The 19197-nt window shown below is 68.6% G+C and overlaps 1 protein-coding gene across 2 annotated transcripts; it reads left to right on the forward strand.

The window, feature by feature from the left end:
• Positions 1 to 222: 222 nt before the first annotated feature.
• Positions 223 to 19196, forward strand: ZDHHC5 (zDHHC palmitoyltransferase 5). Of its 2 annotated transcripts, none has more exons than XM_080346285.1 (12): positions 223 to 292; positions 7114 to 8270; positions 13121 to 13242; positions 13584 to 13741; positions 13924 to 14096; positions 14194 to 14296; positions 14743 to 14834; positions 14917 to 15121; positions 15454 to 15577; positions 16373 to 16485; positions 16596 to 17467; positions 17766 to 19196. In XM_080346285.1, the coding sequence occupies exons 2-12, from the start codon at positions 8167 to 8169 to the stop codon at positions 17923 to 17925; spliced, it is 2226 nt and encodes a 741-aa protein (XP_080202411.1). In that variant the 5' UTR covers positions 223 to 292; positions 7114 to 8166; the 3' UTR covers positions 17926 to 19196. The 2 variants fall into 2 exon arrangements, with proteins under 2 accessions (XP_080202411.1, XP_080202412.1); XM_080346286.1 differs by having other exon boundaries at positions 14917 to 15049.
• Position 19197: the final 1 nt, after the last annotated feature.

A 19197-nucleotide genomic window follows, 5' to 3' on the forward strand; every position in this document is an offset into this window, starting at 1 on the left:
CGCACGTGGTACGGTCCGCGCACGCGCCGTCTGCAGCCTGTGCCCCGCCCCCTGTGACGTACGCGAGCCCTCGGCCGCCCCCGCCTCTCTCGCGCTCACGCGCCTCGCCCCTTCCGGCCGGCTCACCGCGCCGCGGCCAATGAGGAGCGGCGGCGGGGGCGCGCGAGGGCGCCGCGCCGTGCGCAGGCGCGGCCGTGACGTCGTGGCCGTGACGTCGTGCCCGGCCGCCCAGCGCGGCGACGGATCGTGCCCGGGAGCGTCCGCCGCGCGCTCGCGGCCCCCGCCGCCGCCGGTGAGTCACGTGGCCGCGGGCCCGCCCCGCCCCGCCCGCGCGGCCCCGGCCCGGCCCCCCCCCCCCCCCCCCCGCGGCACCGGCTGCGCCGCGCGGGCCCGGCTGCCCCCGCCCCGCCGGCCGCCCCGCGCCCCTCCCGGCCCGGCTCCGGCCGCCCCTCCCGCCGCATCCCCGCCGGCCCGGGCCCAACGCGGCCCCTCCCCGCTGCCGCCGCCCCGAGCGCGGCTCGAGCCGGGCCGTGCTCACCTGGGGACCCCGGCGGCGGACGCCCTGCCCGGCCCCGCGGCGGGACCGGCCCCTCCCGGCGCGCCCCGCCTCACGGCGCGCGGCCCGGCCCGAGCAGCCCCGCCGGCCCGGCGCTCGGGCGCTCCCGGGGCCCGCGGCGCCGTCCCACCCCGGTGCCGTCCCCCGGAGCGGGCCCCGCCCCGTGTTACCGCCCGGCCCGGCGGGACGTGGCCCCGGACCGGGGCGGGCCGAGCGCGACCTTGGGCAGCGGCGGGAGCGCCGCGCGGGGCCGGGAGGGGCCGTGCCCGGGCGGCCGGGCCCGATCCCCGGGACACGTCAGCTGCCCGCGCCCGGGCGGCCCCTGCCCCGTTCGAAGGGCCGTGTCGCGGTGCCCGGGCCCGGGGGCAGAGCCCGGCGCTCCCTGCTCGAGCTCGCGTGGCGCCGTGTCCTGGGCCGGCGGCTGCTCCGCCGCGCTGCCCGGGTCCCGGACCCGAGCGAGAGGCACACGAGCCCCGGGAGGTGTGTGAGCCCCGGGAGGTGTGTGAGCCCCGGGGGGCCTGCGAGCCCCGGGAGGTGTGCGAGCCCCGGGAGGCACGCGAGCCCCGGGAGGCTGTGCCCGTGCCGGTCCGCTCCCCGAGCTGAAGTCAGACCCGGCGCTGCTTCAGGACGGGGTCGCGGCCGCTGCGCGCCCCGTGCTGCGGTTTTCCCGGGGTCTGAGGCGGGGTACGCAGGGAAACGGGCTGTTCCGTGCGGGTGCTGCTGAGTGTTTTGGGGCGCATGAAGAACAGCTCGAACCTTGTCTAGATCGAAGCGAGGAGAGCTGGTCTTGGCCTGTCTTAGTGGGCTTAATGTCACTGCCGCTTTGGTGCCCGTGGCCAAGGCAGCGGTTGCTCTGCAGCGCAGCGTCTGTTCCTGCTGATTCCTGGGGTACGAGCCCCAGCTGGAGGTGGAGAAGCTGGTGATGAAGTGGAGCTGAGGAGTCCAACAGGGCCGCTGTGGCGCCTGTTTGGGGACAGTCACATCTCGCTGTGCCTGTGTCTCCATTGCCGACTGTTGTCTCGTAACGCAGCGGCGAGAGGCCGGGTTGTCCCTCACCGCGGTGCACGGTGAGAGGCGGCCGTGGCGGATGAGACGTTCCCCTGCCCCCTCTGCCCGTAAAACGGGGCTAATCCCGTGTAAAGCAGCGGGAGGCGGAGGAGGGAGGGTGGGATGCTGTAAGCCTGGCCAGGAGCTCAGCACGGAGTGGGTGCTGGCCTTTGAGCTGCTGTCTGCAGGGAACGCGTGTCCGTTTTCTGTATCTCGTTCTGCTGGAAGCCCCGTCCGTCTCCCTGCGGAGAGGCGTCGCCGTCCGCCTGGAGCCAGGACAGCCCGGGACCTGCCTTTCGGATTGGAGCAGGGAAGTGCCACCATATCGCCTCTTTGAGGCAGGAACTCCCATTCGCGGACAGTGCTCAGCACAATACGCCTGAGTTCTGTGTCACTGCGGCGGGGTGATCAGAAAGCCGTGTCCACGGGGAGAGCCCGCGGGTTCCGGCGGCGTTGGGGCTCGTCTCGGTGTTTGCCCACCTGAACTGTGGCGCCCCGGGCTCTGCCTTCGATTGTGCAGCCCGTGTCCAGCCCCGTTGTCTGGGCTCAGTAGCCCCTCGTTGGCTCTGGCTGCAGGGTTCCGCGGCCACGGCAAGCCCCTGCGGCGGCGGGGGCCAGCGGGAGCCCCTGGCCCGCCTCGTGGAGATGACGGCAGAGAGGCGGTGTCCCCGCGTCCTGTGGCCTGGGACGTTTGCTCCGGTCCAGTTGTGTCGCTGACCAGCAGGTCTGAGAGCACTTTGCTCTCTCTGCTTGTCGTGAGTGTTAAACCTCAGTGGCAGGTGGGGGCTGGCTGTGCAGCACTGGAGTGAGCGGGGGGAGCCATGCTGGGGAGCGCGGTCCCTGCTTGGGCTGCCTCGGGCTGCGGTGCTGAGCTTCCCCGCGGATCCCCGCTGGGGCTGATCAGAACAAGGGTAGAGCACATCGTGCCTGTGCCAGGCCGGGTCTGCCTGCTGGGCGCCGCCTCGCGCGGCAGGAGCTGTTTGTCTGGCCCGTGCCGTGGGAATGAACGCGCTGCGATCGCGGGGACGTGACGCACGGTGAGGAGCCGGCAGCCGAGAGTGAACTTTCTCCTCCGCGGGCGCTGCGGAACGCGGCGTGTCCAGGGAAGCTCGTGGTGACGGTGGCGTGTTCCTCCTGCCAGGGCAGGAGCGCCGAGCACCGCGGTGGTTATCGACAGCGACTGAAATAAGGAAGGGAATGTTGTGAGCTGGTTACACGTGTTTTTCCTCGCCCGGCAGACGTGGGGAGGGCCCGGTGCAGCGTGTTTTCCTGTCCTGTCTGATGCTGCAGGAAGATTAAGCCACAAAGCACCACCTCTCCAGGCTATGTCTGGGTGGGTGGCTGGAGAAGCCGGTGAGCCGAGGGTCTGCAGCAGGGCGGGAGGGGCGCGGGGCTTCGGGAGGTGGGTGCTGGAACAAGAGGAGGTTGTAGTGGGACTTCACAGGACCTCAGCCAACGGAACGGAGGCTGGGACTGAAGGAGATGGGGGTGACAGCAGTCGCGCTCGCAGACGTCCTGGGAGAAGGAACTGAAAGTTTAGGGAAGTCCTCAGGAACGGTGAGGAGGGACGGCAGGAGCCCTTCTGCTGGGGAGCTCCGGAGGCGGCTGAGCTGAGCGGGGCCGGGAAGACGCCCTGGGAACGGGGTGCTAGCGTTGGAAAAACAGGTGGGCAGGGAAAGGGAAGTCGCCGGTGACACGTGCCCGGCAGGTGGGGCTGGGGAGGCAGGAGCGGCGCTGCGCTGAGGGCAGGTGGGGCTGGAAGGGGCAGAGGGCCCGGGGCAGAGCCCGTGTGCCCCTGGGGACAGTCTGAGTGGCTGTCGTGAGTGGGGACGAAGGGTTTGGAAAGAAGGGAGGTGGGGTGGACTGGAGGTGGGTGGGTTGCAGGGCTGCGGGGGAAGGAAGCGCCTGTTTGGAGAATCAGTGTGAACACGGTGTGAATTGGCGCCATCGTGGGAAGTCGGGCGGGTTTTGCTGGTGTTTCTCCTGCACGTTGGGGCGAATGACGAGGATGGTCAGGGTGACGTGGTTTAGCCCAAAGAGAAGAAGGTGCGTTGAAGGTTGCCCAGCAGAGAACCGGCCGTGCTGCACCTCGGTGGCTTCAGCAGCCGGACGTTCCAACCATGGGGGGTCGGGGCCGGCGTTTGGCCTCGGCCGCAGGCGGTGCCGGGGGCTCGGGAGGCTCACAGCCCTGCGCAGGTTTGGTGAACTGTGCAGTCGTTCTCGGGCGAAGGCAGCAGGGAGCTGGGGGTTGTGCTTGTGTCACGGCTCGCTGGGTGTCACCAGCGCCAGCTCCTGGGGCTCCCCCGCGCGTGGTGCTTGCTCGGGCAGACCGTCCCTCAGCACGTACCTCAACTCGTTTCTTCGGTGGGGGTCTGGCTCTTGCTCCTGGCGTTCCTGCCGCGCTGTGCCGGCTGCGCGGACCTCGGGGGTCAGGGCACTGCAGTTCCTGCCCCGTTGGCACGGGGAGCGGCTGGGGCAGGTCCCTCGAGGGCTTGGGGAGCCCTGGCCGCAGGGGCTCGGTGCGCCGGCCGGGGAGGGCTGGGGACCGCGCTGCCGAGAAGGCTCCACCCGGGCAGGATCTGTTTGAGTTCCAGGCGTGGCTGGTGTTCGGGCGGAGCCTTTCAAAGGGCCGGGGTGTTCTGCCGCAGCAGACGAGTGCGTTAGCAGATCGCTGCTGCTGAAGTAATTAGCAGTGATGTCGTGTTTAACTTCTTGGTAACCCATCCCTGGGATCGCTGCCGCCCGCGCTGTGCACGCCGGGTTCCTGGCTGTGGGCGCCGGCCGCGTCCCCCGCGCGCCGGGTCCCGCTCGCCTCTCGCCACAGCCCGGCTCCGCGTTGCGCCGCTGCGGCGGGCGGCGGCTCTGCTGGAGAGCTCATCGCGGTACAGAGCTGCTGCCGCGTGGCACCAGCGCTTTCCCGGCGGCTCCTGAGCGTCGCCCCGTGTTGTGCCGGGCGTCCCCTCCGTCACACGGGCCAGAAGAAGGCGTTTGAGAAGTTGAGCTTCGTTCCTGCGAAGGAAGAGCAGCTCAGCAGGAGGGCGTTCTGCGTCAGTCAGCCCAGGTGACTGACGCCCTGGCTGTGACTGAACCGATCTAATTGTAATGTGCTCCTGTCATTAAACGCGCCTTTAATTGTGTGCTGCAGTTCTCTCAGCCTTCAGCAGTGTTTAGTCAGCACCAGATACTTTCCTGTCCACCCTCAAGAAAAAGACCTTGAGAGGCAGGAGAGGAGAATGCGAGGAGGAGAGAGCGGAGGCGTCGGCAGCGCCGGCTGGACACACCGTGTGTGGCGAGACGGCAGGGTGGAAGGTGACAGGTCGGGGGGGTTGTACCGTTACAGTCGGTGGTGGATGCAGGCGGGCTGCTGTACCGTTACAGTCGGTGGTGGATACAGGCGGACTGCTGTACCGTACAGTCGGTGGTGGATACAGGCGGACTGCTGTACCGTACAGTCGGTGGTGGATACAGGCAGGCTGCTGCACTGTACAGTCGGTGGTGGATACAGGCGGGCTGCTGTACCGTTACAGTCCGTGGTGGATGCAGGCGGGCTGCTGTACCATTACAGTCGGTGGTGGATGCAGGCGGGCTGCTGTACAGTTACAGTCGGTGGTGGATGCAGGCGGTCTGCTGTACTGTACAGTCGGTGGTGGATGCAGGTGGGCTGCTGTACCATTACAGTCGGTGGTGGATACAGGCGGGCTGCTGTACGGTTACAGTCGGTGGTGGATACAGGCGGTCTGCTGTACGGTTACAGTCGGTGGTGGATACAGGCAGGCTGCTGTACGGTTACAGTCGGTGGTGGATACAGGCGGGCTGCTGTACGGTTACAGTCGGTGGTGGATACAGGCGGGCTGCTGTACCGTTACAGTTGGTGGTGGATACAGGCGGTCTGCTGTACGGTTACAGTCGGTGGTGGATACAGGCAGGCTGCTGTACGGTTACAGTCGGTGGTGGATACAGGCGGGCTGCTGTACGGTTACAGTCGGTGGTGGATACAGGCGGGCTGCTGTACCGTTACAGTTGGTGGTGGATACAGGCGGGCTGCTGTACGGTTACAGTCGGTGGTGGATACAGGCGGGCTGCTGTACCGTTGCAGTCGGTGGTGGATACAGGCAGGCTGCTGTACCGTTGCAGTCGGTGGTGGATACAGGCGGGCTGCTGTACGGTTACAGTCGGTGGTGGATACAGGCGGTCTGCTGTACCGTTGCAGTCGGTGGTGGATACAGGCGGGCTGCTGTACCGTTGCAGTCGGTGGTGGATACAGGCAGGCTGCTGTACCGTTGCAGTCAGTGGTGGATACAGGTGGGCTGCTGTACGGTTACAGTCGGTGGTGGATACAGGCGGTCTGCTGTACGGTTACAGTCGGTGGTGGATACAGGCAGGCTGCTGTACCGTTGCAGTCGGTGGTGGATACAGGCAGGCTGCTGTACGGTTACAGTCGGTGGTGGATACAGGCGGGCTGCTGTACCATTACAGTCGGTGGTGGATACAGGCGGGCTGCTGTACTGTTACAGTCGGTGGCGGATACAGGCAGGCTGCTGTACCGTTGCAGTCAGTGGTGGATACAGGCAGGCTGCTGTACCGTTGCAGTCGGTGGTGGATACAGGCGGTCTGCTGTACCGTTGCAGTCAGTGGTGGATACAGGTGGGCTGCTGTACGGTTACAGTCGGTGGTGGATACAGGCGGTCTGCTGTACCGTTGCAGTCGGTGGTGGATACAGGCGGGCTGCTGTACCGTTGCAGTCGGTGGTGGATACAGGCGGGCTGCTGTACCGTTACAGTCGGTGTCTGGCTCGTCCCCGAGCTGTGATGGGCTCTCGGTGTCTGGGCTTTGGAGCAGGTTGGCGTCTCCCGCGGCCATTTCCAAGCAGTTTCTCTGTGTTTGCTGTTGCGCTCCCTCGCGTGTCCGCAGGCTCGGCCCAGGCTGGCGCGTTCCCCAGGGCTCCCTAAACCGTGGGGGTCCCTGGGAGACCCCGGCTCTCTCAGCCCGGAGCCGCGGGTCCCTGTGTCTGAGTGGCCGGTGTCCCCGCTCGCTGCGCCCCAGGGAAGGGACCGGATTCCTGCCTGTCCCTCCCGCCACCTCCGCCCTGCGTGGAGCCCCCAGCCCTCTGGACGGCCCTTGCCCGGTGCCGTTCTCTGGCGCCGGACCTGCGGGGCGCTGGGCGGGAGGCCGCCGGGTCCCTGGTCTCAGCGGGAGGTGCGGGCGCTCCCGGTGGCTCCGTGGGGATGCGTTGGCCCCGGCGGCCGGGCTGTCACCGCCGGGTGCTGCGGCCGTGGGCAGGGCCGGCCGTGCCGGGGACAGGCCCAGGGCTGCGGCGTCGCTGTGGCACAGCCGGGATCGGCGTCTCGCGGGCTGGGAGTTGCCATCGGGGTTTTACATCTACCAGGTGCTGTTTCCATCTCGAGCAAGGCCTGCTTGTGTCCCGGCGAGCTCGGCGCTACTTTGCTGACTGTGTTTGCATGGCCGCGGCTCGTCTTGTGCCTTATTAATTTATTTTCTTTTTTCTCTAGGTGAGGTGTCGTGTACCAGATTTCAAGTTTTAATGATTTTATGTAGTTGTTTTTTATAAAAGACTAATGGATTAATGAAGCAGAATTTTACCGGTGGAAAAAGCGACGCAGTTTGGAACAAGCAGGCCGTCCCCGCTCCGCTCGGGCCATGGGTGAGCCAGCCCTGTCCAGCGCTGCTGCCACCGTCCGTCGTCTCCCGGGGCTGTGAGGAGCGCTGCCCCCGGATCTCTGGCCGGCCCGCCCTGCGCTGCTTGGACATGGTTGCGGCAGAAAGGATTTGATGAAATTCCTGCTGATTCCCGCCCACCGAGTGGATACGGAGCCTGCGGAAAGGCCGGGGGGGTCAGGAGAAAGGAACGAGTAGGAAGAGGAGCAAACGCACAATCGGCTGGACCTTCCCCTCCCGCCCCCCTGGCAAGAAAGGGATTTACAGCTCAACCTTGCACCAGCTGTTCCTCGGCTTTAACAGTCAAGAGAGAATAAATAAAATTAAACGGCCACCGCCAGCCAGCCCCGGATCCTGGGAGATCAGGGAGAGTGCTCCTGTGCCCCCAGCGAGGGGAGGCGCGCGGCGAGGCACCGCAGCGCTTCCAGACCCCGCTCCGTGCGGCAGCCGAGGGGCTGCGGGCGTCCGAGCAGGTTAGAAAGAAGTGGTTTGTCAGCCAGAAGCGACCGATACCGTGCTGTTTCCGGGGGTGCTGGCTGGGCAGGACCGTGGCCCATCCCACACATCGCTGGCCTCATCCTGGTGAGCCCAGCGGCCACCTCGGCCCCTGGGCCCGGCGTTAGCGGGCCGGTGCCCAGCTGAGGGCAGCTGCAGGGGCTCCGGGCGTTCCTGCCCCGACGGTTTTAAATCCAAATCCAGTTTTCTGCTCTGAATTTTTAATGTTTTTAACCCCCCTTCCCCGCGCCCGTGAGCTCCGGCGGGGCAGCGTGTAGCCGGGCTCCTCTGCGGGGACTCGGCTGTGTCCCGCTGCGCTCCCCTTCTCGCCCGGCTCTGGCTCCGCGGGCCTGGGCTATGCTGCGGGGCGGACCCCCCGCCACAGCTCCAACATGCCAGCAGCGTCGGGAAAGAGATTCAAACCCAGCAAGTACGTCCCGGTCTCAGCTGCCGCCATCTTCCTAGTGGGAGCCACCACCCTCTTCTTCGCCTTCACGTGAGTCCCAGCGGGCGCTCCCGGGCGGGGGCGGGCGGGGGCACGCGGGTCCGGCACCCGGGGCGGGGGCGGGAACCGCCGGGGCAGCGGGGGGAGCTGGGGCTTCTCCACGGGCTGGCGGGCCGTGGTGCTGGGGGTGCGGAGCAGGGTCGGTGCGGGAGCTCCGCGGCCCGTGGAGCGGTTCAGCCGCGGCTGCGCCCGCCTCACAGGGTGTCCCGGGGGCGAGCCCGAGGACGGGCACGCGTTGGGTCCTGACGAGGCACCGTGCTGTGCTCAGCTCAGCTCCTGGCAACTGCTCTCCCGTCACCGAGTGCTTGCACAACTCGGCCGCGCTGGATAATGGTGCAGGGAACTGTCACCTTTGGAGCTCCATGAAGGGGTTCGGTGGACTGCGGCGGCTCCTGGTTATTTGAGAGTTTCGTAACTGATTTGTGGGCCACAAAGGGAAGTTCAAGGAGCAGGACTCTGACCCCTGTGTGGTCTCTTGCTCCTGCTGTCGATGTTGGCCGTGCCCCGAGGAAATGAGGGTTTGGTGCCTCTGGAGAGGGCGCTGAGGAGGTGACCTGCCTGGGACAGGTGCCTGCGTGGCCTCGGAGCCAGTGGGGAAAAGCAGCGTGTAAACCGGTGCCAGGCGCTGGAGGGGGCCAGGCGGTGCCACAGGGACCTCCCCACCCGGGACGGGCAGGGCTGCTGCTCACGTTGGCGTTTTCCCTTCCCAGGTGGCAAACAGCTCAGTAACGGGTCTGAGCCGGGTCTGGGCTGGCGGCGGGTGGGAGGCAGGACCGCGGCTGGCGAGGAGCTGCTGGGCACGGCACGGAGCCGCCTGCAGCAGCCGCGGCCACGCCGCTGTGTGCCGGGAGGGAGTGAGGGGCACGGCCACCGGCACGGGGCATGGCCACCGGGATGAGCTGCCACGTCCTGAGCGTATCCCCGGGTCGGGGTCTGAGCGGAGGGGTGTTCCGGGGGCACAGCAGAGAGCAGCGTAGCCCAGACAGGGTTTTCTGTGTGCTCACCCCTTGCAGGGCTCGCATTGGCCCCGTGCGAAGGGCTTGGGGTGGTTCCGTTAGCCGGAGATGTGCGCTGCTGCCCGGGGTGCCGGCTCTGCTTCCCTCCCTGCCCGGCCGTTCCCTTGGCGGGAGGGCCGTGGCTGGTGCAGAGGGAGGTGACCCCCGCCCTGTCCCTTGCTCTTGTGGGACACCTGTCCCCGCGCCCCGGCCAGAGCTCTCCCTGCTGAGGGGTTTTGCCGCGGGAGGCAACTCCTCCTCGGCCGCGCTGACTGCTGCGCTGCAAGGTCACCGCGGCTCTAGCGCCTGGCAACAGCCGGGCAACAACGCGGCGGGTAACCTGAGCACCGGGCCGGGCCGTTCCGTTTGCCCCGTGAGGACAGAGCAGCTGGTGGCGTCGCTCAGCAGCGCGGCCGGCCCGGCCTGCCGGGACACGGTGTCTGGCGGCGCTGGCAGCCTGGCGGGGGTTTGGCTGCTCCGGCGGGGGTTTGGCTGCTCCGGCGGGGGTTTGGCAGCCCGGCAGGGGTTTGGCAGCCCGGCGGGGGTTTGGCAGCCCGGTGGGGGTTTGGCAGCCCGGTGGGGGTTTGGCAGCCCGATGGGGGTTCGGCAGCCCGGTGGGGGTTCGGCCGCTCCGGGCTGTCCGACGCTCGCAGGGAGTCTCTGGGTCTGTGCGGCTGCTCCGGGGGCTGCAGCGGCAGTGTCTCTGAGCAGCTGTGTCACAGCCCAGGGACTGCGCTGTCACACAGGCTGTGTGTTGGGGACAGCCCTGTCTGAGCTGTCGCGGTGGCCGATGGCAGCCGCGTGTCAGTGCCGCGGTGCAGCATCGCCGGAGCCAGTGCTGCCGAGCAGGTTTGTTCAGAGCAGGAACACCTGGGCAGGGTCGTGTTAATTGTAGGTCAGTGGATGTTATTTAACCTACTTTAAAACATGACATTAACTCTCAAGCAGAGCAGCAAGGCGCTGTGCACTTTCACACAGGCTGTTTGGCCAGGGGCTGCGTTACTCCGAGCGATACGGTTCTCCGGACGCTTTTCTCCAGCTGCTGGGATGGGGAGACACGGAACGAGGTTCCGTCCCGCGCCAGAGCCGGCGCTCGGTCAGCCTGCGGGAGTTCTGGGGCCATGCAAGAGCCCGCAGAGTATAAACTCTTCATTGCAATTAGGTGAACCTGTAAAAGCTCTGACCCCAGCTGTTCATGCCGACCCGTGGCTGGGACGGCTCAGGGCATCGGCGCCTGTTTGGGACAGGAACTCTGGCCTCTCCCAGCACCGGTGCCTGGAGGGGACACCAGGGCAGGACGTGGGTGTCCCTGGAGCTGGCGGTGGCTCCGGTGCACGGTGGCACAGATGCCGCTGGTGGGACGGTGGCGGGAGCGGGGCTGTGTGTGCAGCCAGGCCGCTGGCACCGCGGCGAGGGCAGAGTCGGCGTGGGACGGCACCGGGAGCCCAGCACAGTGCGTTGGGGTCCTGGGGGCGGGGCAGGGGCTGCGGCGGGGAGGGGGCGCCAGGCTGGCAGTGATGGGCTCTCCTGGCGTGGCTGGTGGCAAAAAGCCCGTTTCGGATCCTGATATGACTCAGTTTGCCCGAGATTCCCCAGGTTCTCTTATGTGCTGCCAGCGACAAGTCTGGACAGCTCTTCCAGTGATGGGCGTGCTGCATGTCCCCATCTGCAGAGGGATCTGGGAGAGTGTGAGACCTGCGGCTGTGATGGTGGGCACCTCCTCCTCCTGCTCCTCCTGCCAGGCAGGGTCTGCAGCCCCTGTGCTTCCCGGGGAGCAGCCAGTGCTGACAGCGGCAGTTCCCGGGGATCGGCAGCACCTTTGCTCCCTGCAGGAGCCGTGCTCCCTCCCATGGGTGGGGTGCATGGAGTCACGGAAAGGTTCGGGTTGGGAGCGACCTTAGAGCTCCCCCAGTGCCCCCTGCCGTGAGCAGGGACGTCTCCACCAGCTCTGGTTGCTCAGAGCCCGTCCAGCCTGGCCTGAGGTGTCTCCAGGGATGGGGCAGATGCTGAGACCCCCTGCAGTGCTGGTCCAGCTCCGGGTCCTCAGCACAGGACACACATGGACCGGCTGCAGAGGGGCCAGAGCAGCCCCGGGAGTGACCCGAGCTGGAACAGCTCTGCTGGGGCAGGTGAGACAGCTGGGGTGTGCAGCTGCAGAGGAGAAGCTCCGGGAGAGCTTGGAGCAGCCTCCGGTGCCCAAAGGAGGCTCACAGGGAAGATGAGGACATGCTTTTTACAAGGGTAGTGACAGGACGAGGGGTGATGGCTTTAAACTGATATAGAGGGGAGATTTAGATGAGAGACGAGGAAGAAATTCTTCCCCATGGGGGTGGTGAGGCCCTGGCACAGGCTGCCCAGAGGGGTGGTGGGTGCACAGCCCAAGGGGGCAGGTGTGAGCCCCTCGCTGCTGCTGCGGCTCCCAGCAATGCTGGTCGTGCTGGGTGAGCTGGGCCGGGCACGACTGGTGTGTTCATCCCTCGCTCGGGTCCCGGCCCCGTGGTGCCGGTGCCGGTGGCGTTTGTTCCCCGCGGTGCCGGTGCCGTTCGTTCCCCGCGGTGCCGGTGGCGTTCCCCACGGTGCCGTTCCCCCGTGGTTCCACAGAGCTGTCTCAGAGGGTTTGGGGCGCAGGCTGGAGCTGCTGCTCTGGCAGCCGTCCCGCGGTGCAGCGGGAGCGCCTGACGGGCTCCGAGGGACGCGGGAGGGGACACGGGCGGCTGAGCCGGCCGGGCCGGTGCCCCAGGCGGTGCTGGAGCCCTCCCTGCCCCGGGCACAGCTCGGGGGAGGCCCCGCAGATGTGTCCCAGGTACTTGGGGCTGGTGGCACCACCCAGGGTGCCCCGGGGGACGAGGCTCCCGCCCCACGAGGTGCCCGGGGAGGGGCGGGGTGCAGGGGTTTGGAGAGAGCTGTGGGCACAGCCCTGTGCCGGGGTGCTGGAGGCAGAGCAGGGCTTGGTCCTGTCGCAGTGTCGCTGCCCGGTGTCCCCTAAAGCCCAGCAGATTTGCCCTCCTGCTGTGTCTGGCGCTGCCTTGTCCTTGTCCCTGTCCCTGTGGGGCCGGGGCCTGGTGCCCCGCGCGGTGCCCGGTGCCCGTCCCACCCGTGCCTGCCAGGCAGGTGCACGGCAGCCCTGCTCGCTCCTCCCGCCCCCACTGGAGCCGCCTGGCGGGCGGTGGCACCGGCCCCGGCCCAGGGGCAGCGGGTGGCGGTGGAGGAGGGGACGGACCGGCGCCCGCCCCTTCACCTCTGCCCGCTCGGGGCTGCGGGATTACGGCGCTGGCACCATATGTCCCCTGCCCGCCGGGCCCCGCAGTCCTGCTGCCCAAATCCACCTGCGCTCATCGCTGCGGGGGGATGGAGGGACAGATGCTGCCCTAGATCTGCCGGATTAAACTCCCGTGGCAAAGCAGATTAGGGAATTACGGTGGCGCCTCGCGGGGAAGCCCGCTGTCCCCAGCCCAGCGGGGGGACGGGGACGAGTCCCTTGCTGCGCTCTCCGTGGCAGCGGGGCCAAGGGTGACGATGGAGTTGTGTGATGGTTTCCTGGAGCACGTCCCACCTCAGGCTGCTCCGCGAGGGTGGCTGAGCACAGCTGGGGTCGGGCTGGTGCAGCTGCAGCTCCGGTTTCGTGTGGAGGGCACTGGCTGAGGGTGGGGGGCGATTTGGTGGCAGGGAATGGCCACAGCCCCTGCGCAGGAGCCGGGACACGCAGCCAGGGCTGGGGGCTCCCCGGCCAGGCCACCCCGGTGCGCGGGGCTGGCTCACGGGGGCACCGCGGGGCTCGGTGACGCTGCCCGGGCTGTGCGGGAGCGGGGCCCACGCCAGCGCGTCACTCTGCCCCTGTGCCCGCAGGTGCCCCGGGCTCAGCCTGTACGTCTCCCCGGTCATTCCCGCCTACAATGCCGTCGTGTTCCTCTTCGTGCTGGCCAACTTCAGCATGGCCACCTTCATGGACCCCGGCATATTCCCGCGAGGTGAGTGCGGCTCTGCTTGGGACACGGCTCGGTGGAGCCGCCTCCTTCCTCCGGGGCACGGGGGATCCCGAGGGCTGGATCGGGTGGGGACACGGCGTGGGGACATCGCTTGGGGGCAGCACCCAGCCCATGGGACCGGCACGTGGAAGCAGCATAAATCCTGGCACCCGAATCGGGTCCCTGGGGCTCAGGAGGGTCTTGGTTTGGGGGCAGGGCCTGGCAGAGCCCCCCTCCTCTGCCGGTGCGTGGGCTGGTCCCTGGGCCTGGTGGCAGAGGCGGACGGGAGGGCAGGAGGCAGCGGGGCCCGTCTGACGCGCGGCTGCGCTGGCGTTTCCCGCCAGCCGAGGAGGACGAGGACAAGGAGGACGACTTCCGAGCCCCGCTCTACAAGACGGTGGAGATCAAGGGCATCCAGGTGCGCATGAAGTGGTGCGCGACCTGCCGCTTCTACCGGCCGCCGCGCTGCTCCCACTGCAGCGTCTGCGACAACTGCGTGGAGGTGAGGACCCGCCGGCGCCCCCGGCAGCGCAAGGCAGAGCCTGGCAGAGCCTGCAGCGCCCGGCAGCGCAAGGCAGAGCCTGGCAGCGCCCGGCAGAGCCTGCAGCGCCCGGCAGTGCCCGCAGCGCCCGGCAGAGCCGGCAGCCCCTCACCGTGTCCCCTCACCGTGTCCCCTCACCGCAGGAGTTCGATCATCACTGCCCCTGGGTCAACAACTGCATTGGGCGGCGCAACTACCGCTACTTCTTCCTCTTCTTGCTGTCGCTCACCACGCACATCATGGGCGTCTTCGGCTTCGGGCTGCTCTACGTGCTGTACCAGGTGGAGGAGCTCTCCGGCGTCCGCATGGCCGTCACGTATCCTCTGCGGGCGGGCGGGGGGCTTGGGGCCGGGGGGGTTGGGGACAGTGCGTGCGCCGCAGGGCCGCGGCTCGTCCTTAGCTGGCGGTGGCAGCATGGTGGTGATGTGCGTGGCCGGGTTGTTCTTCATTCCCGTCGCTGGCCTTACGGGGTTCCACGTGGTGCTGGTGGCGAGGGGCCGCACCACCAACGAGCAGGTATGGCTGCGGGGCGGCTGGGGCGCCCTGGGGCCAGGCAGCTGCGCTGGGTGGGAGCGGGGGACGGTCACCAAGCTGGTTGGGGACCAGAGCAGGAGGGGTCTGCAGGAGGCTGAGTGCAGCTTGGGCATGGCAGCCCCGCCGCCGCTCCCGGGGGTCTGTGGGACACGGAGCCGGGCGGGCACTTCTGGGGGACAAGAGGCAATGGGCGCAGCGTGGGACAAGGCAGCGTCCAGTCACACGTCGGGGAAGGACTTGTGCCCATCAAAGGCGGCTGAACCTTGGGACAGGGACCTGGAAGGGGGAGGGGGTATCTCCGGGTGTCTCCGTCCTTGGACACTGTCCTGAGGGAGCTGAGCAGACCTGAGTCCCTGGCCTGGCGGTGGGACCAGAGCCCCCTGGGGTCCCTGTCTGCCCCGTGCGCTGCGATGCTCCTTGTCCTGCAGGTGACGGGCAAGTTCCGCGGTGGCGTCAACCCCTTCACCAACGGTTGCTGTAAGAACGTCAGCCGGGTGCTCTGCAGCTCCCCGGCCCCCAGGTGAGCTGTCCCCGCGCGGCCATGTCCCCGCAGCCCCGGGAGCCGCCTGTCCCCGGCGGTGGCTCCTGACACCCTCCCCCAGGTACCTTGGGCGCCCCAAGGCTGAGCAGACGGTGCTGGTGAGACCCCCCTTCCTGCGGCCGGACGTGTCGGACGGTCAGGTCACTGTCAAGGTCATGGACAACGGTATCCAGACCGAGCTGAAGAGGACGAAGGTGAGGACGGGGGGGATTGGTGCTCCCCACCTTGGGACCCTCCACGCAGCCCAGGGTTGCGAGTCTGCATCCGTGAGTAAAGAACCGAGTGAGCCTTGTCACCTTCCTGTCCCTCTGTGTCATCTCGTTCTGAGACCCCGTGGGACGGACACCACGTCCCCCCATGTGGCGGCAGCCACGTGAAGCTTTGCCCCCTCCGTCCCCTTCCCCGTCCGTCCTTTGCCCTCGCGGCGTCCCATGGGTGTCCCCTCCCCAGCACGTCCCAGCTCCGGCAGCACGTGCCGCCCGCAGGCGCTCAGTGTTGGATGCCGGGGGAGCCAGAGCCCCCGCAGCGCCGCTGCCGCTGCCGCTCCCTGCCCGGGGCCAGACCCGGTGCCCCTGATCTCTGCGCTTTGTCTCCGCAGTCCAAGGGGAGCCTGGAGGTGACGGAGAGCCAGTCAGCCGACGCCGAGCCGCCACCCCCACCTAAGCCAGACCTCAGCCGCTACACCGGCCTGAGGACACACTTAACCCTGGCCACCACCGAGGGTAAGGAGGGCACGCAGGGCCAGGCAGCGCTGGGAGGGGAGCCCAGGGCTGCGCCAGGCGGAGCAGGAGCCAGGGCCGCAGGAACAGGCTGCAGGGCAGACCCGGAGCACATCGGCACCGGTGCGGAGCAGGACGTGCCGCCTTTCTGGGCTGGTACACGCAGCCCCGTGCGCTGGGGCTGCGCACAGACAGCGCTGCTCCCTGCGAGGGGGCAGGAAGCCGTGCCAAGCCAGCACAGGCCGCGGTGGCCGCGGCGTGCGGGCTGCCGTGCCGCAGCGGGCACAGGAGCGTTGCCCTGGTGAAGGGGGCGAAGTGGCGGCGGGCCAGGCTCAGCGGCAGAGCACCGTTGTGGCAGCTGCGGACTCGCGTTCCGCTTCCCCGAGCGCCGTGGGAGCAGCGCTGGGAGCTCCCGCGTGGGCTTGGCGAGAGGTGGGACGCGAAGCGCTGAGCTGGAAGCAGCCGGGGTCTCCGCAGCTCTCCCGCCCCCCCGGAGAGGGGCTGCGGCACCTGCGGCACCTGCGGCTGAGCAGCCGGCGGCTCCGGAGCACCCGGCACCCACCGGCACCTCCAGGCAGCGCCCACCCCGCGGGGCTGCGGCACTGAACGGCAGCGCCGGCCCCACACCGCGCCACGGGGACGTGTTTTCCATCCCACTGTGTTTCACCCGCCTGCCATCCCGTCCCTGCCTCCCCGTGTGTGCACCCCAGGCTCAGAGCCGGTTCTTGGGCAGGGAGGGGGCTCTGCATGGCGCTTCCCGCGAGCCGCCGCGGTCTCAATGTGTCTCTCCCCCCGCAGACGGCAGCTTGCTAGGGAAGGACAGCCCCCCCACGCCCACCATGTACAGGTACCGGCCCGGCTACAGCAGCAGCAGCAGCTCGGCGGCCCTGCCCCACTCCACCAGCGCCAAGGTACGGCTGTGCCGCGCGGGGCCGGGCAGCCAGCGCGTTCCTGGCGGGGGGGTGGGGATCTGCAGGGACCCTGTCTTTCTGCGGGTGACCCCCGTGCCTCTGCCCCTCAGCTGAGCCGAGTGAACAGCCTGAAGGAGCCCAACTCCATGTGCGAGGGCGGCCACAAGCCCAGCTACCGCTCGGAGCCCAGCCTGGAGCCCGAGAGCTTCCGCTCGCCCACCTTCGGCAAGAGCTTCCCCTTCGACCCGCTCTCCAGCGGCTCCCGCTCCTCCAGCCTCAAGTCGGCGCAGGGCACGGGCTTTGAGCTGGGGCAGCTGCAGTCCATCCGCTCCGAGGGCACCACCTCCACCTCCTACAAGAGCCTGGTGAACCAGACGCGCAACGGCAGCCTGTCCTACGACAGCCTGCTCACGCCCTCCGACAGCCCCGACTTCGAGTCGGTGCAGGCGGCGCCGGAGCCCGAGGCGCCCGTGGGCTACACCTCGCCCTTCCTCTCGGCGCGCATCGCCCAGCAGCGAGAGACCGACCTGCACGGCCGCTTCGCCGGCCCCCCCAAGCCGGTGCCGCGCGAGCCCTCGCCCGTGCGCTATGACAACCTCTCCCGCCACATCGTGGCCTCCATCCAGGAGCGGGAGAAGCTGCTGCAGCAGCCGCCGGCCGCGGGCAGGGACGAGGACGCGGCACAGCCGGACTCGGGCATCCAGTCGACGCCGGGCTCCAGCAACGCGCCGCGCACCAGCTCCTCCTCGGACGATTCCAAGCGCTCGCCGCTGGGCAAGAACCCGCTGACGCGCCCGGCGCCGCCGCGCTTCGGCAAGCCCGAGCCCCCCGCGGCGCTGCGCGCGCGGTCCCTGGGCTCCCCCGACCCGCCTGCTGCCCCCCACCTCGGAAAGTCCCTGTCCTACAGCAGCCAGAAACCCGCGGGCCAGCCCGGCGGCCCCGAGCCCGAGGAGGTGGCCTTGCAGCCCTTGCTGCCACCAAAGTAAGTCCCGGCACCGGCTGCCGCGCGTGCGGGGGTCTGCAGAGCCACGGGGGGGGTCCTCACCCTGGGATGCCCCGGCGCTGCCCCACCGCCCAGCAGCCCCTCCAGCCCCCCCTTCCCTGCACCCGCAGCAGTGACCCCCCTCAGCGGGGAGAGGGCAGAGTAGAACCCTGCCCTGTTCGTCTTGTCCCAGAACAGAGCCAGTCCCCCCCGGGAGCCAGGGCGGGGGCAGGGCTGGGGTCCCTCGGGGGTGACCGCAGCCCCTCCTGACCCTGTGTCCGTCTGTCCTTCCCCGCAGGGACGAGCTGCAGCTGCGAGCCGCCTACAGCAAGTCCAACGGGCAGCCCAAGAGCCTGGGGGCCGCGGGCACGGGGCAGGCGCCCCTGGGCAGCCCCACCCGCGGGGGCGTCAAGAAGGTCTCTGGGGTGGGGGGCACCACCTACGAGATCTCGGTGTGAGGCGCGGCCCCGGGGCGCTCTGCGCCAGACTGTGGCTCCAGCAGCCGGGCGGGGCCGCGGCCGCTCCCGCCCCAGGACGGGGCGCCGCCCGCGCGGGCCGCTGGTCCCCGGCACGGACTGCGGGGGCCGCGTCCTGCCGCCCCCCGCGGCCTCGCCGATCGCCCGCCTGGCGGGGCAGGGGTGCGTTGTTTTTAAACCAGGATACTTTTTTTTATTATTATTGTTACGGATTCTATTTTTTTTCTCTTTCTGAGTTACCAGGTGTGTGTATATATAAATATCTATATATATATAAATATAAATATTAAAAAAACCCACAGAAATTATATATCTTACCCAGAGAGAGGAAGAAAGTGCCCGTCCCCGGCCCAGGGCCTGGTCCCGCCTGTCCCTGTCCCCGCGGGGTGCGGGCGGACGGCGCTGCTGGCGCTGCTGGCGCTGCTGTCCCCAGGGCTGCGCCCCCCCGAGGTGCTTTTGGCCGAGGAGGCTCCTCCCGGCTCTTCACTCTGAGGCTCCAGCCCGGGGCCGCCCCTCCTCCTACCCGCGGTTTTTGGGCTTTTACCGTTTCCCGGGATTTGTGTTGGTGGGTTTCCCTGGTTTTGTTCATTTTGTGGTGTCTGAGCGGGGCTGACCGGGTTTCTCGCCGTCCGCGCTGGTTGTTCCCGGGGGAGGGGGGGCCGGGGGGCACGGCCCTGTAGAGCAATATTTTTCTCATCACATGCCAAAAACGCAGCCAAGGAGCCCAGCGCTCCCGTCCCCGTCCCCGCGGGCGCCCGGCGCCGCGCAGCCCTCGTGGCGATCTCTCCCCCGTGGCCTCCGCGGCGCCACGCCGTTGGTTTTTTATTCTTATTAGCCATTTTAAAAACGAGGAATAAAAGGATATTTAATGAGCCGCCCCGGCCGGCGTGCGTGTGCTTTGTTCGGCGTCCGCGACCGAGCCGCGCGGGAGGCGCCTCCAGTGCAGGCTGCTCCGGCGCCGGGCGAGCTCCTCGGCTGAGCGGCGCGCAGGCTCCGGTGCGGCTCAGGCTCTGGTGCGGCTCAGGCTCCGGTGCGGCGCAGGCTCCGGGAGCGCGGCGGGACCTCGGCCGGGCCGGAGCTGCTGTGTCCTGCTGCTCTGCCAGCAGCCGCCGCCGCCCGGGGACACGGTGCCTCCCCGGGTACCCGTGTCCTTGCCAGGCCCGGGGGACGAGGCGGGAGGAGCCCGGAGGCCCTCGCCCCAGCCCAGCAGCCAAAGCCGGAGCCCCTGCCCGGGCTCTGCCCGCCCCGGCGGGA

The sequence above is a fragment of the Nesoenas mayeri genome (genome assembly GCF_963082525.1).
Source record: "Nesoenas mayeri genome assembly, chromosome: 5".
Taxonomy (NCBI): Eukaryota; Metazoa; Chordata; class Aves; order Columbiformes; family Columbidae; genus Nesoenas; species Nesoenas mayeri.

Excerpts from the sequence above, each read along its gene's own strand:
- ZDHHC5 (XM_080346285.1), top strand. The coding sequence starts at position 8,167 with ATGCCAGCAGCGTCGGGAAAGAGATTCAAACCCAGCAAGTACGTCCCG. Across the intron at positions 8,271-13,120 it reads ACCCTCTTCTTCGCCTTCAC|GTGCCCCGGGCTCAGCCTGT; the intron begins GTGAGTCCCAGC and ends CTGTGCCCGCAG. Across the intron at positions 14,297-14,742 it reads GCCGCACCACCAACGAGCAG|GTGACGGGCAAGTTCCGCGG; the intron begins GTATGGCTGCGG and ends CTTGTCCTGCAG.